General features: G+C 41.5%; 1 protein-coding gene across 2 annotated transcripts in view; it reads right to left on the reverse strand.

The window, feature by feature from the left end:
* The window catches only part of LGR4 (leucine rich repeat containing G protein-coupled receptor 4), a 95,442-nt gene that overhangs the window by 34,832 nt on the left and 44,306 nt on the right, over nucleotides 1–16,304 (reverse strand). The window contains exon 2 of one of the 2 annotated variants that reach the window (XM_065881827.1): nucleotides 8,820–8,891. The exons of the other annotated variant lie outside the window; for it this stretch is intronic. Within the exon in view, the coding sequence (XP_065737899.1) occupies nucleotides 8,820–8,891 (72 nt within the window). The remainder of the gene's footprint in view (nucleotides 1–8,819; nucleotides 8,892–16,304) is intronic. 2 annotated transcript variants of the gene reach the window in all.

Here is a 16,304-nt window from a genome sequence, read left to right on the forward strand (position 1 = left end):
AATATTTCTAGCAGCTCTAACGTAATCTTTGATGTACACATAAAGTCCAGCAGGGGAAAATGATGAACAAATTCTGAGTTAAAATTCTATGAAAGCATAAAAAAATTGTGTTAAATAAGCATGACTTGACTAAGAGTGGACAATACATGAAAGAAATGACTTAGCCTATTTCTTTACTGGAAAATTCAATCATGCCACTAGAATATTAAAGACATTTTCACTTACTTGTAGTCAGTACTACTTTGAGTCAAAGAACAAATAATTAGCTTTGATTAAAATAGGTAAATGAGCCAGCAAACTGTGGTTTCATTAGCCTCGCTACACTTTCTGAATCCCAGGTGAAACACTTTAACAACGAACTGTTGATTCGCCTGTTTGATTTCCCCTAGTCGCTTATGAAACACTGACTTATCAAACCCCAATTCTGAGTATATCACATGTTTCACTGCCTCTACTTCTAAGCTGCTAGGCACTATAGGACAAAGTTACAGAGCCTGTTTCCGCTGTAAATTTATATTATCTAGGCTTTAACCTTCCTATTCTTCAGTGATCCTTTGTTCATTTCAGGTTGACCCAAGTAAACAAACATTTCCTACAGCTGTCTACTCACTAGGTTCCAGTGAGCCGTGATAACTATAGTTTCTTTCTCTCAGGCGTGTCTTCCTTCCCCCTTCTGCTTCCTTTGGGGGACTTCTCCTCTACTCCAGGCGGTCCTAGTGAGGATGAGCCCAGGACCCAGGATGGACCATACCAACCCAAATAGAAGAGAGTGACTGGTTCAAGGACAGGCACATGAAGCCAGCCTGGCCAATGAAAGTTCTCCTAGGACTTTTCTGCTGAAAGCAGCGAGGAAGACTTTAGATATTCATCTTGGATCTCAAGATGCAAAGATGTACGTGGGGGCTGCTGAAGGTTATTTCTCCCACTATAGAACAAAGAACAAAGCCAAAACACAAAAGTAGAGACAACTGAAGCTGAAGCATGAGAAAACTCTCACAACTGTGAAACCTCGAGATCCAGGACCATCTGAAGCCAACTCCACCTCTAGACTTCCTAGATCTCCATGAAACAATAAATCCTCTATTATGCCTCAGCTGGGTTTTTGTTTCTTACACCCTGTGGACTCCTGTCAGATACAGGACATATTCCAAACTTTATCTTCTCTCCCCAAACCAGAAACTACCTACTAGCAGTCCCCAAATGCCTGCTTCATGATGAACTTCTTTATCCCAAAGTTACTCTCAAAAGCCTCAGTAGAAATGACTCTTAAGGAAAAAACACAACTTAGGGCTTCCCTGGTGGCGCAGTGGTTGAGAGTCCACCTGCCGATGCAGGGGACGCGGGTTCATGACCCAGTCCAGGAAGATCCCACATGCCGCGGAGCGGCTGGGCCCATGAGCCATGGCCGCTGAGCCTGCGTGTCCAGAGCCTGTGCTCCACAACGGGAGAGGCCACAACAGTGAGAGGCCCGCGTACCGCAAAAAAAAAAACAAAAACACAACTTAAATTCAAGGCCTTTTCTCATAATCTAGCTGTGGGCACCTTTCTCTAGCATGTCAATGTTGATCCTTCATTTCTTGTGAAAAACCTTCCCTCCTGCAGCTCCCTGGGCACAGCTCTGCCCTAGTTCTCCTGCTTCTCTGGCACTTGGTCTTCTTCCCACACCCTGATTCAAGTGTTTCCCAACAAGTTGTCTTTGGCCTCCTTCCTTTTCCTTCTACCCTCTCTCCCTTGGCAAGCTCTTTCAACCTAATGTTTCCAGTAATCCCCTCAAAATAAAAGACTCTAAAATCTATACCCATGAAACTCCATTCTATAATCCACACCCATAAATCTCTAGTCTCAACTCCACACCTATATTTCCAGACACCCCTACCCACCTCTCACCTAAATTCAAGATGTATGTTCAAAAACTGCATATGCTGTCTTCTCTTCTGAAAGTTTCTCTTTCTGCATGGTCTTTCATTTTGTCAAAGCACCACCAGACTCCTGGTAATCTAAAAATGAAGTGTTATCGACGACACCCCCTGTCATCCCAGCTGAGATGTCCTCTTGCTTCTATTCCCATAACATCTTTGGCTGAGTTCCCTCCTCCCTCTCGCTGCCTCTCATCTACCCTAGTTCAGAGTCTCACAAGTCTCAACTGGACTATTGCCATTATCATCTTCATCAGTCTCCTACACTCTCTTAATCCCAGGCATCCTAACCTCTGCTATGAGATTATACTGATGGAAGGTCACATCTGATCAAGTCATTTCCTAGCTCAGAAAACTTCCATAGCCACTCAAAACTTGACACTCCTCCATGAGTCTGCCAAGAAAGGTCCTCAGCCTGGCCCTGAACTCCTTTCAAGGTTTCTTTCCCATAATTTCCTTTCAGGAATTCAGCCCTAAACTCAAACCAAATACCACAGCATTCCTCTCCCTATCCCAGTCTGTCGCCATATCTTTGCTCATCCTCCTTTTTCCACATCTCCTCATGAATAACTCCTACCATCCCTCGAGGCTCTCCAGAAATGCCAGCTCTTTGATGAAGCCTTCCCTAATCTTTTTGCTTGAAGTTATTTCCCTTCTCCTTTGAACTCCCGTAACTCTACAACACCATTCACTCATCTCTCTCGAAGGCAAGAATCCCGGTTTAATTCAATACTGCACATAACACTTTACCTAATACAAGTTTGGTGAATCAATGGATTGTCTAATAAGTCTTTCCTCATCCTTTCCACGTCTACCAGGCCCATTGCTAACATGCTGTGTGACCTTGGGAAAGTTACTCAACCTCTCTGAGGAAAAACTCAGCTTCCTCATCAGCAAAATGGGAATAAATATAGCTTACAGAGTTTTATGAGTTGAAACAAAACAATCTAGGAGGGCCTATCTGGTACACAGTAGGGCCAATTAGTACAAGGTCCCTCCATTTCTCTTTTCATCCTTATAATCTAATCTGAGAGCTCTCCACATGACACACAGGGAATGGTATGAATCAGAGTATTGATACTCCTCTGTGAGATGATTACGTACTTCCCAACAGCAAGTGTAGGGATCATCGCTACCAAGGCATCCTATCAGAGCACTAAAAAGTGGGACAAGAGAATGCTTCAAAGAATGTAATATTTTTAACAATCAAATACCACTGGAGCGACTGAGGAACTCTTCGGCCTTTTGGGGGGAAATTATTGCAGTTGATAAAACTTATCTGAGAAGCCTTCATCAAGGGAGTAAATGTTAAGCAAGTCAAACGTTAGTTTGGAAGCAAAGGAAATTCCTTGTAAGTACTGGAAGAGAACAATCGTCAGCTATTTTCTAGAACTCTAAACAACCCAGTAAGACTATTTGAGACTACTTATGCATCTCAGAGATATGAAAGGCGACAGGATATAGTGGACATGGCTCTGAACTAGGTAGGTCTAATTCCGGCTCAGATACATACTCACTGCTCAGCCTTGATATTCTCATCTATAAGATGGTGTGGCTAGACCAGAAAACCTCATTCTAGGAAGACCTCCTTGTTAACAAGTGTTTTGTTCAATGAACTTATTACTAAGGGAAATGTTGGGCAGCCAACCACCTTTGATGGTTAGCTGTGGACATAGAATTGCAAACGATAGTAAAAACATGTCCTCTTAAGCTTCCTTCCAATCCTGTGCCTCTGGAGGCCGTATCATAGCTTAGAAATTAAGAGGAGGGCTTCCCTGGTGGCGCAGTGGTTGAGAGTCCGCCTGCCGATGCAGGGGACACGGGTTCGTGCCCCGGTCTGGGAAGATCCCACATGCCGCGGAGCGGCTGGGCCCGTGAGCCATGGCCGCTGAGCCTGCACGTCTGGAGCCTGTGCTCCGCAACAGGAGAGGCCACAACAATGAGAGGCCCGTGTACCACAAAAAAAAAAAAAATAATAATATTAGTGGAACAGCTATCAAATCTGAACAAGAATTACAGACCAATGCTAGTTTTCTGAGTTTGACAACAGTACTGCAATTATTTAAGCAAAAGTCCTTGTGTTTTTGGAATAAACAATGCACTATTTAGAGGCAAAGGAAAATTATGATTACAACTTACTTTCAAATGGCTCAGAAAAAAATGTACACACATTGAGTATTGTGTGCATGTATGTGTATACAGTTTTATATGTAAGTATTGGCTAAATTAAAGTATTTAAAAGTTTTAGTTTTGACCCACTCTGTATCTCCCTGTTCAAATTACTTACTAGTCCTCTTTTGTAAAGGAATGCCTCTACTTAGAATTAATTGTCCTACGCACCAAAAAAACCGAGTACTCAGAGACCTAATTTTCACTTTAGCATTGCAAAGAGTTCCAAAGTCAAAGTACATTTTGAAATGGATAGAACTAGCCCAGTCTTATAGTATGTATTAAACAATAACTGTGCAAGTACCAAAGCTGGCGACGGTTTCCACTGCTGTTGCAACATCTAAGCTCAAAGTAACACCCATGGATTTCTCAGTGGGAGGCTACAGAAAAGTAGTCGGATATTCCTTCTGCTGTTTCTAATTAAATCAATTTCACAACTCCACATTTCAGCCATTCCCTAAATGGCTACCAATGCCCTGACAGGTCCCAAGGAGAGCCAAAAATAGTTGCGGCAGCCTCACATAAGACAACCAATCCTGTGGATGCTACATTAATATTTCCCCAAAATTCTGCCTTTCCTTTCATGTCGCTAACAGAAACCTATATCGGCCCGCTCCAACTCCCATCTCCAGGCAAGACAACCTCTCCCCCAAATACTTCAAGAAAGACTGCAATGTTTAAGGGGATTAGTGAAATTTACATTACTCATGTCAATGTAGCACTTCATGGTCACAAAGCACTTTTATGTAAATAATCCCCTCTTCCCTTTACAATACTACTGTGAAGAGTCCCATTTTAAAGAGTAGGAAACTGAGGAAACAAGAGACTGTCCCAAGATTTTAGACATTTTATGTATTGAATTTAGGGCCAGACCCTATGTTTTTAGATACCCAGAGAAAGAAGGGGGAAAAAATATCAGTGAATGGCATCTAGTCATTCAGGACAAAGAATCCTAGTCGCCTCCCTATCGCTCACCCTCATACCCAATTCAACTCCTTCAGGATAAAGTCTAGACTCCTTAGCTTAAAAAGTCCCCTGATGGGGGCTTCCCTGGTGGCGCAGTGGTTGGGATTCCGCCTGCTGATGCAGGGGACACGGGTTCGTGCCCCGGTCCGGGAAGATCCCACATGCCGCGGAGCGGCTGGGCCCGTGAGCCATGGCCGCTGAGCATGCACGTCCGGAGCCTGTGCTCCGCAACGGGAGAGGCCACAGCAGTGAGAGGCCCGCGTATCGCAAAAAAAAAAAAAAAAAAAGGCCCCTGATGATCTGGCCACATCTCCTAACATTTCTCTACCTTTCAGTATTTCACATTTCTTTGTATTTCAACTGGAATAACTAACAACTTCCTAACACTTCCTAAGTGTCCTAACACTTCTGAAATGTCTACCTCCATGCCTTTGCACATGCTATAAGGGTCTTCCTGGAGCGCCCTTACTACTCATCCTCACCTGGCTAATTCCCACGTGTCCTTCAAGACTCAGCTGAAGCTATTCTGGAAAGCTTTTCCCAAATCCTCCAGTCTCAAGTAAACAGGTTATTTCAGGCTTCTGCTGACCCAGCATTCACTTGTCGGACAGTCTTTACCACGTCGCACCAAGTGTTGGTTCCACCTCCTCCTCTGGACCCATGTTATCCAACTGAACTTTCTGCAATGATGGAAAATTTCTATATCCACACTGTCCATCACAATAGCCACTAGGCACAGGTGGTTACTGAGCACATGAAAGATGGCTAATTCAACTAAAGAACTGGGTGTTTTTTTTTTTTGTTTGTTTGTTTTTGCGGTACGCGGGCCTCTCACCGCTGTGGCCTCTCCCGTTGCGGAGCAACAGGCTCCGGACGCGTAGGCTCAGCGGCCATGGCTCACGGGCCTAGCCGCTCCGCGGCATGTGGGATCTTCCCGGACCGGGGCACGAACCTGTGTCCCCTGCATCGGCAGGCGGACTCTCAACCACTGCGCCACCAGGGAAGCCCAAGAACTGGGTTTTTCATTTAATTTTAATTTTTGTAAATCTAGATTTAAATAACCACCTGTGGCTACAGCACAGCTCTAGACAAATTGTCAGCTCCAAGGACAAACACCATACTTACTTGTCTCGGTATCCCTGACACCGACCACAGGACCTGGCACAGAGCAGGACTCAGTGTTTGTCGAAAGAATAAGTGAATGTGTAAGTGTCTATAAACACTTATTAAGTTGGGAAGTGATTCCACCCAATATTCCCAGCATTCTGGGTTATCATATAAAATTCGGCCAAACCAGTCACCTCTTGTAAAGCGCACCTTATTAACTATCATGGGGAAAAAAAAAATCCTCAGTAATTCACTCATTTCTGCTCAGGGCACTTTAGCTTCACAATCACGCTTAAATGACTTCCAGATGACTTCTGGACAAAGGGTGACGCTGTTTATGAAATATTACAGTACTCATGCAGCATCATTTTGGAATGTCAAACTCAACTGCAGTGTTTTATAAAGAAAAAACATGGGCTTTTTACCCTGATTCCATTAACATAGAAGAGAAATTTCTATGTTATTTCTATTAACATAGAAAAGAAATTTCTACGTTAGAAATTTCTTGAATGCCTTAAGTATTCCCAGCATATTAAAGACTATTCTGAAGAATTCTGTAAAATTAACCATCAACTCTCCTGACTGAATTCATGTTTGAAATCCCATACAGTATTTGGAGAAGCTGTACAGACTTGATTTGATGGGCTTCCTCACTGCCATGAGCAGGATGCGGAGAGAACATGACCTCCTACAAAGGACTAGCAGTCAAATCCAATTTGATTCCAATTAAAACTCTCGGTTGGCAGAATTCATGAGCTTGACATATGCTCGGTCATTTGAGATTTTAAGAAATCCAAGATGCGAACTTCACAAAGCAGAGATTAACCAGGGCGGACTCCGCATCCAGGCACCCACTACCAAATCCCTCCGAGTGCACTGGCTGGCAACAAACTGGTTGGCACACACCGCCCACCCAGAGCAAGGAGGGCTTCTCCGTTTCCCACCGGGTGCGTCTCACATCCCTGGTGGTGATACAACGGCTGAACAACTGCTCATTAATGGCCTTTCGCTGTATAATTACTTCTGTAAAGGGAGGCTAATCCTAAAGTCTAAAACTGTATGTGAAATAAAAAGAAACAGGTGAAGCATCCTAGAGCTTGATTGGGCGGGTGGGAAGCGAGGGATTCAAATACATAGTTCACTGCTCTCTCATTGAATTTAAATGTTTAATTAAAACTGAAGAGCTATTTCTTACAAAAGAATTAATGTTCACTCAAGAAAAAAAAAGGCAAAAATAAAGTAAAACATACATTTAAACCTTGTACCAAGGGCAACAGTTGGTATATAGGCTGCAGCTTTGTTTCCCCTTCAGGCACTTTTAAAATAGTGAAATAAATACCAGCCAGCATTTACATAACACTCACTCTGCTTCATGCACTGTCCTAAGTATTTAACATCTATTTAATTCATTCTGTCTTATCTGCACCTTAAAGACAAAGAAACTGAACAGAGGGAGGTTAAGTAACTTGACCCAGTTCACAAGCTTGGAAGTGGCACATAATCTCTGTCCAATTTTTTCTGTGGGAACATTATGTTCAACTAAGCAGTGTGGGAAGAAAAACTTCTCCTTAACTTCACTAAATCCTTAACTGCTGTTTCAATACTCTGTCAGAAGCAGCGGGCACAACCTGCTTGGCTTATATTTGATTCCTGTTCCCAATGTGCGGGGAGGGGCTGAGTTAAGATAGGAGACAGTCACTGACTTGGATCTAATACTCAACAGCTGGCTGCAGGGCACAATCCGTAATATGAATTTAGATTCCTTCAGGGCCATAGCTCTTTGATGTTCTTACCATCAAACTGTCACCTTCTTGCCTCTACGTTATTACATAACCCACTGGCTTAGCCGTTTTTAAAAGTCTCCATTTAACGTGAGTCAACTCTGCTTTTATTTTTTTAACCAGGATTCTTAAAATCTATGGTTCCCAATTCCTATAAAATCTAAAAGTGCTTATTTGGATGATGAACTTCAAATAAGTGTGGAGAGCAAAACAAAATGGAGGTTATAACAGGTGGAAAGAAATTTTCCCCCATGTAAACTGTTAAATTGGAAATTTTAAACTGTTAAATTTCCAATTTCAGAAACTGTTAAATTGGCAGTGAGATGCCACTGCCAAGCTCGGAAACAGCCTTAATGTTAAAGATGTTCTCAGAGACCCATAAGATGCGCTATGTCCTCAGCCCAACCCCCAAGACCACCTGCCAATGTCCAAGGAGACAGTTTTCTGCTCGTTCACGTAGAGGTTGTCTGCCGCATCATGACCCTGAAATACTTTGGATGATTCCTTATGGCTCTGTTATCCACACAGCAACTCCTGTGGCAACCATGGTAATTACACTGCAGCCTTGTTATCTTGGGATAACACTGTAATTAACCTGTGTCACTGCAGCATTCATGGTCATAATAATTGCAGCAAAAAAAGTCCTATGGAAGTAGCACTTTTCGTTCTGGCTTTCAAAAATAACTTCAGCAATCACACTTCTTAAAAACTCAAATTTGTTTTGCCCCAAGACATATGATTTCCTCTGTACAAAGGCCACTGAGCCAAGCTCTCTGAGTGCCCCCTGAGAAACAGCAGACTATCTCTGTCATAAGAGCTCCCAAAGAGAATAGGAGAAACAAACAAACAAACAAAAAACATTTCTCGAAAGAATACTTACAGCTCCTCTAGAAAAGGGAAGTTCCTAAATGCATCTTCTGGTAACTGAGTAATGTTGTTCATGCTGATATCCCTGGAAAACAAAGTTAAGAAGGTTGTTAACTAAGTGATATTAGACTTAAAGCACTTAAGTCAACAGAAAAATAATTAGGTGCTGAAATTTTGTAAAGAAGCAAGAAAAATGAGACAGACGTAGGAATAGTCATAATTCAGCTTCAGAATGCAATGCTCAGAAAACAGAAAAGCTAAATCTTTTATTATAAATTACGTCCCATCGTTTATAACATACCCAGATCCTGGGTTTTCACCCTTTAAGTATTCTTGGAAAAAAATGTCTCCAAAGACCTACAATGAGTGAGCTGGTGTGGCTTTTCATTGCTCTGGTGTTCAAAGTGCTGTACCTGATAAAAATAAGCAAATGAACACCCAGAACTTGATAAAAGAGATCTGCGGGTACGGGTGGCTTCTTAAGCCACTGTCAGGGATAATAAAACAGGCCCTAACTGTACCCCAGTCGTATTTTCTGCAAAACCTATAAAAGTCCTCCAGGTAATAGCTGTAAGTGGATTTCATTTTTAGCCTATGAACAGATGCAGGCTGCAAACAAGTGCATACATGACAGGTATGCGGTCCATTTCCAGTTCTTCCTTAAAGAGGCAGCAGCAAGGAGGGTACTCACTCGACGATATCACTTGACAATTAACTAGTTCAAGCAGCTGAAAAAAATTCTTTATTAACCATTTCCTTCTTCCCTGGCAGCTGCCTTTTGAACTGGCTTTCTCCTTCCACACTCTACTTAATCTGGACACTGTAAAAGGCAGCTGAAGGCAGCCTCACCAGGGACAGCCCCCGCAGGCTCTGGGTTGACGGCCTTACCCAGATGCCTCTGCCTCTTATTTGCTGTTAAATTCTCTGGCTCAGCCCACAGGTCTCTCCTTTCTAGAAACCACCATGAAAATTCACACGTGTGACTTTCCCACAACTGGATTAGACATAATAGTCTAAGGAGGTGGAAGAGACATCAAGCACACAAAAACCAGCCGACAACAATACCACTGTTCTTTTCACTACTTTGGTCAGGTAAAAATCTCCTTTAAAGGACAACTTGAGTATCAAGGTAGGTGAGTCCCTTCTCCCCATCTTTCCTCTCACGAACATTTCGAAATGGTACTTGCATCTCTTCTTACTAGCCTTTCCCAAGGCAGGTTTGGAAAACTTCTTGGCTTGGGAATAATAAGAATGGCAGTTGCAAAAACAGCAGTAGCAGCTAACATGTTGAGAATACTGATCATGGGATAAGACTGCATATCAAATCTCACTTTACGATTGGGGAAACCAAGGCTTACTGGGGCAAAGTAAACTCCCTGAGGCCACCAATGAGTGGTGTAACAGGACATGTGAGCTTCACAGTCCAAGATCTTAACTCCAAACTCTGAGTCTTCTAAAATATCATTTGAATCCTGCTACTTTGCTCCAGTAAGTAGTTAAGACATAAAGCAAACCCTGAGTCCCACCAAGGTTAAAAAGAGGGAGGGATACTGCCTCCAAGACCTTGGCACAATCATCAATGAATCTCAGGAAGAGCGCTTCTGATTGATGATTAAAAAAAAGAACTATAGGGCTTCCCTGGTGGTGCAGTGGTTGAGAGTCCACCTGCCAATGCAGGGGACACAGTTTCGTGCCCCGGTCCGAGAAGATCCCACATGCCGCGGAGCGGCTGGGCCCGTGAGCCATGGCCGCTGAGCCTGTGCTCCGCAACGGGAGAGGCCACAACAGTGAGAGGCCCGCGTACCGCAAAAAAAAAAAAAAAAGAACTATAAATAGCTTTAGCCATTGAAGAAACAAAGTTCTGAAAATTCTCTGGAGACAAATCCCAAGACCATACGGATTCACATGCATTCCAAAATTGTCTATCATTAAAAACAACTCAAATTCTACTAAAGATAACTTGCAAGAAAAACAAATTTAATACACTTTTCAAGGAATTATTATTTTTAAATGTAGGCCCTGATACTAATTTAATCAGCTATCATTATCCCTGGAGAGGGGGGGGAACCCTTCATTTTTCATAAACACTGGAGCATTGTGCGAGAGAAATAGCACCCAAATAGGGGTCAGATGGAATATTGTTTCATCCTGGGCCTCAGTTTGCTCATCTGTAAAATGGGGGAGTTGAACTGATTGATTGGGGGTCTTCCTGGCCTGACATTATATACTTCTGTGATTCACTTTTTTTTTTTTTTGGTAGTTTTCATGGAGGGGCTCATCCTCCCTGATGAAGATATATGAGGTTCAATTGATGGAAAAGGCATGTTTCTGAAAAATTTACTATAACGCCAAATTTAAAGACTACTAGTTTGCCATTATAAAACTACTGAGTCACTCCCACTGGAGCACATTTGCCCTTAACGAATAAATTCACTCTTAAGAATACAACAAAACTTTTACTCACGTTGTAAAGCAAAATAATAATGAGTAAGCAGTGATTCTGTAAAACATCAGACGATTTTGGTGTTCTTTAGTCATTCCAATAAAAGGAGAATGGACAACTATAATTTATTACTTTACAAAAGGAAGCACTCCATACTGTTTCCTCTTAAGTTTGGCACACCTGAATTCAGGTGAGTATCACAGCAACAGAAAAACTGACTGACTGCCTCACCAGAAAAGACACATAATTATGAGAGAATTTATACCACACTCTTCCCTGCATTCCAGTTTTTAAAAATGCGTACATCTATATAACTGTCTCATTTTTTTTCCCCCTCTGAGTAACAAGACATAACAGGTAGCTTTGCTGTGAGCTATAAATGCAATTAGTGGGACTCCATATTTACAAACTAATAAGTGTTAAACACGTGGTGAGGTTTTGTTTCAAAGCTTCAGGTTCAGAAACAACACTTGTTTCCAAATTGATCTGAATTTCACAGACTCAGAGTTCTATATTTCTAGGTATTTTCCATCATATTTTCTAGGCCTCAGTTACAAAGCATTTGTGAATAAGGAAGAGAAAAAAAGTAAATAAATAAAAGAAAGGGAGGGGGGACCCGGAAGATGTTATCTCCAGAGAAGCTCTGGAAACATGTAGTTACAGAGTATAAGGTGGGTGGGTACTCATTTAAAATAATGAGGACTAATGGTGATAAACAACCTACAGACAGCCTTAAGAGTATATTCCAGACCTGACATCACCAATACTGGCAAGAGAGCTTGAGGCTGGAACGGATGCTGGGGGTGATGAGTTAACTGTAACCATTTACAAATGGAAGTCCTAAGCCAATAATTACAAATATATTGGGCTCATATGCCTATAAATTACTAAAATACATAAGTAAAAAAGTGGTATATATAGAAAATTTTCAGCTAGAAGGTAACACCTCTAGGTCAGTGCCTTGACGTTCATTATGAGCAACACAATCTTGCCAGGAATATCTGTAATTAAACCCAGAGATCTACCATCCTGCGTTCCTACAACGAAAATAAGTGTACCATGGAAAACAAAATAATCTTACAAGGTCAGAGCACCACCAACTCATAAACACCTCTGAAGAGTAATTTCAAGAGAACTGACGGCTTTACTTGAAGCCAGCCCAGCATGGATGGAAGGGTGCAGGCTTGGGAGACCAAGGCTTACCTATCGATTCACCAGCACTAGCTCTGTGATCTTGGGCAAGCTGTTCACCTTTTCTGATTCCTAGCTTCTTCATTTGGATAAATGGAGGAAGTAGTAACTAAACCTTGTAGAATGCTGTGAAGAGCAGAAGATCAGATTCATCATAGAAGAAGCTAAATAAATAACAGGTAGTTATCTCATCATCCTCCGTGTTCTGGCTGCTCCTGGAAGCTGTGTGAATCTGGTGGACAGAGAGCCAGCAGGCCAAGAATCTCACCACCTTTGGTGGCCTTCCTTCCCAGAAAAGAAACCACTTTTACACAAGGGAAACACTAAATGGTGCAGAAGGTCTAGAACCTGGAGTCGTTCCTAACTACAAAACTGGATTCTAAACTCCAGAACTCCAGGAGTCGAAGCTGTTAAGATAGAAGAGCTCTTTGAGATCAAGTACTTTGTTTTAAAAGAAAAAAGTTGAAGCCCAGTTGTTGACGGAGAAGGGAGGGTGGGAGGAAATTACATTCTTATAGGAAATTGTTAGAAGGACAAGAAAGACAAGAGCCATTTTCAGAAAGATCAGGAGGACGTCCAGCAGGGTAAGTGATGAAGCAGGGCACAGAACCTAGAGCTTTCGCTTAGTAGGGGGGAAATGCCTGAATGTATATTTTCTATACATTCTGGTTCCCTAACAGATTTCTTTAGAGTTGGGCCTTGCAGGGTACACCAACTGGTACAGGGCACACGCCTGCATATCACACCCAATGCAATATTCCCCAATTTTTACAACAAAGATCAAAAATGCAAAAGCACATCACCCCACGAGGAAAATAAAGGTGAATGCTCCAACACCAGCAGTCACTGATTTCAAAATTAACAGTGAAATGGCGCAACTGTTTAATTCAAACTGCTAAATCTCCCCAGTGCTTACACACTCATCTTTTTTTTCCCTCATAAGATTCATTAATATTAAAGTATCTACAGAGTAGAGAGGAACATCATGTTTCAACAAGGTACCTTGTAAAACGCTCCCAAAGCGAGCCTCACCTGTTTGCTGATGGCCCGGCGTGTACCACCGTGGACTCTGCCACCACATGCTTGCCGGTCTGGGCCTTTTGCCATGGAATTATTTAATTTTAATATACTGTGATTGACCCATGTTATCTAACTTTGAATAAACCTTCCTATTTGTGTTAGATAAAACTACACTGCTGCTGCCATAATGTTAATAGTAAGTCAAATATTACCCAGCAGTCTGAGAAGTTGATAAATTATGTTTAATAAATTACAAACAGGTTCTAGAGAAAACATCATTCTCTAATATATTCTCCAGAAAGTGGTGGTGATGTCCTCAGACTCAACAGACACATGCTGATAATGATTAAGAACTAATGCTATTCCAATGACTTTTCTAGGGTCTTGTCATCCACCAAAAATTTTCAGGCCGCTCTCCAATTAACAGATGTCTACTGTCTGAACAAAAACAAAAAACCAAAACTAAATTTGAAAAATAGCCTGGGTAGAACACATTGGAAGGGAATGTCTCTCTCACGCACAAGTAGTGTAGATAACACATACATCACCAAAGTTCTAGACAAAGCTTGTAGAGAGTTTAATTTCTTTTCTGACAGGGTTCCATATCTTTGGGCAAGTGATCTCTTTTGCTCCCTACTTTTATAATAACAAAGCAACCTATGTTCATTGTTTTTAAAGAACTGAAATACAGGGAAAAGCATCCACAATATCAATACCCAGAAATAACCACTGTCCTATTTCATGGGTGTCATTCCAGGTCCTTTTTCTCTGGATGGTATGTATTTTTGCCAACATGAAATGCTATCGTTCTGAACATATGTTATCTCTTGATGCCTAAGATTCTTCATTTGCAAAATGGAAAAAAATTCTCTGAAAATATATTTTAATGAAAGCATAAGTACTTAATATATCTCAATGCTATTTTGGGCAGGCCATACATCATGGGAGGGGAACTGCACACCTGGAAGTCACCGTGCCAAAAGGAAAAGAGGTTAGTTAAGTTTCTTTTCCAGAGACAAGGAGATATACTGTCACCCATTTAACAAATATGTACAAAGCACCCAATTATCCACATAGGTGCAAGGCACTGTGCTAGGATGGTGAAGCTTTTATATCAAAAGATATATTCACAGTTCTCTTTTTTACTTTCTTTTAATTAAAATCCATCACTCCATTCTATTCTTTTTTTTTTTTTTGTGGTACGCGGGCCTCTCACTGTTGTGGCCTCTCCCGTTGCGGAGCACAGGCTCCGGACGCACAGGCTCAGCAGCCATGGCTCACGGGCCCAGCCGCTCCGCGGCATGTGGGATCTTCCCGGACCGGGGCACGAACCCGTGTCCCCTGCATTGGCAGGCGGACTCTCAACCACTGCACCACCAGGGAAGCCCCCACTCTATTCTTAACTTATTACTGCTTGAGACATTGTTGCAATACGTAATTAAGTTTAACCTTTCTAAAATGCATTCTTGCATTCTGGAAGCAATAAGAACAGCTACATATGTGTAAAGATACTGCTCTTTAGTTACACTGCAGAAATGGAGCCAAAATGGTGTGGATGCCATTTTAATCAGATTTTGCTCTAGAGATATTTTTCTGACCTTAACGTGTTTTTGCACTGCTAGAATCCAACTAGATGGCATGATGGACACCCTTCTGACGCCATGTGAAATATCTCTACTCTCATTTTAGGCAGCAGGATAAATTGGCTCCGTACTATCTGGCATCTTCCCTGGTGTTTCAAGCACAAAGGCTCAGTGCTTCCCAGCGGACAGATCCAACACTTGATTCGCCAAGCCTTGCAGTCCTTAAGAGGAGAACTGCTACAACAACCATACTGTCACTTAATAGATAAATGTTAATCACTGCCAAGAAAAGTTACCACCTTGTAAAGTCATTATCTGTTTAAGGTATTTGAATATCCTAGTATATAGTCTTCAAATCTTAAAAAATAATAAAAATACAGTAAAAAGTTTTGGCTACAGGAGATATAGAGAAGAATGTTTAATTCATTTTATGATCTCCTACTTTCATGGATTAAAACCCCTGTTTTAGAACCTTTTAGCATTCTTCCACTAAAGACTTCCAAAGCTCTATTGACACTGTTATGAAAATGAAAAAATACAAAACAAACTGGAAGAAAACATTCACAAAACACTATGGGATAAAGGATCTGTATCTATAACACAGAAAGAACACTCAAAACTCAGTAAGAAAATAAACCTGATTTTTAAATGGACAAAAATATTTGAATAGGTGCTTCACCCAAGAAGATCACACAAATGGCAAAAAGCACATAAAAAGATGTTCAACATTAGTCATTAGGGAAATGCAAATCAAATCACAAGGAGATAGCACTCAGCTATTAGAATGGCTAAAATGAAAAAAAAAAAAATCTGACAATAACAAGTGCTAGTGAGGATACAGAAGACCGGGAACTGTCATACACTGCTAGCGGTACAACCATTCTGGAAAACAGTCCGGCAGTTTCTCATAAAATTAAACATATACTTATGACTGTGACCCAGCAATACTAAGTATTAAGTGGATGGGTTAGGAGAAAGGTCGGCTACAAAGGGAAAGTTTGGCCCACTGGAAATGCTCTGTATATCTTGATTTTGACTGGCGGTTACATGATTGTATACCTTTATCACAACTCTTAGAACTGTATATTAAAAGTATGTATTTTACTGTACGTATCAATAAGTTAAACATCAATTCTTGTGTTGGCCTTTTATAAGTGAGTATATATATGATACTACCTCTTCACATTTCTCCCACAGGAAAAAATAATTTATCCTGTGGCTAGAAATCCTCTTTTCCAGGACTTGCCCAAAACCAAATAAC

This window comes from Phocoena phocoena, chromosome 8 (assembly GCF_963924675.1).
Source record: "Phocoena phocoena chromosome 8, mPhoPho1.1, whole genome shotgun sequence".
NCBI classification, from domain to species: domain Eukaryota; kingdom Metazoa; phylum Chordata; class Mammalia; order Artiodactyla; family Phocoenidae; genus Phocoena; species Phocoena phocoena.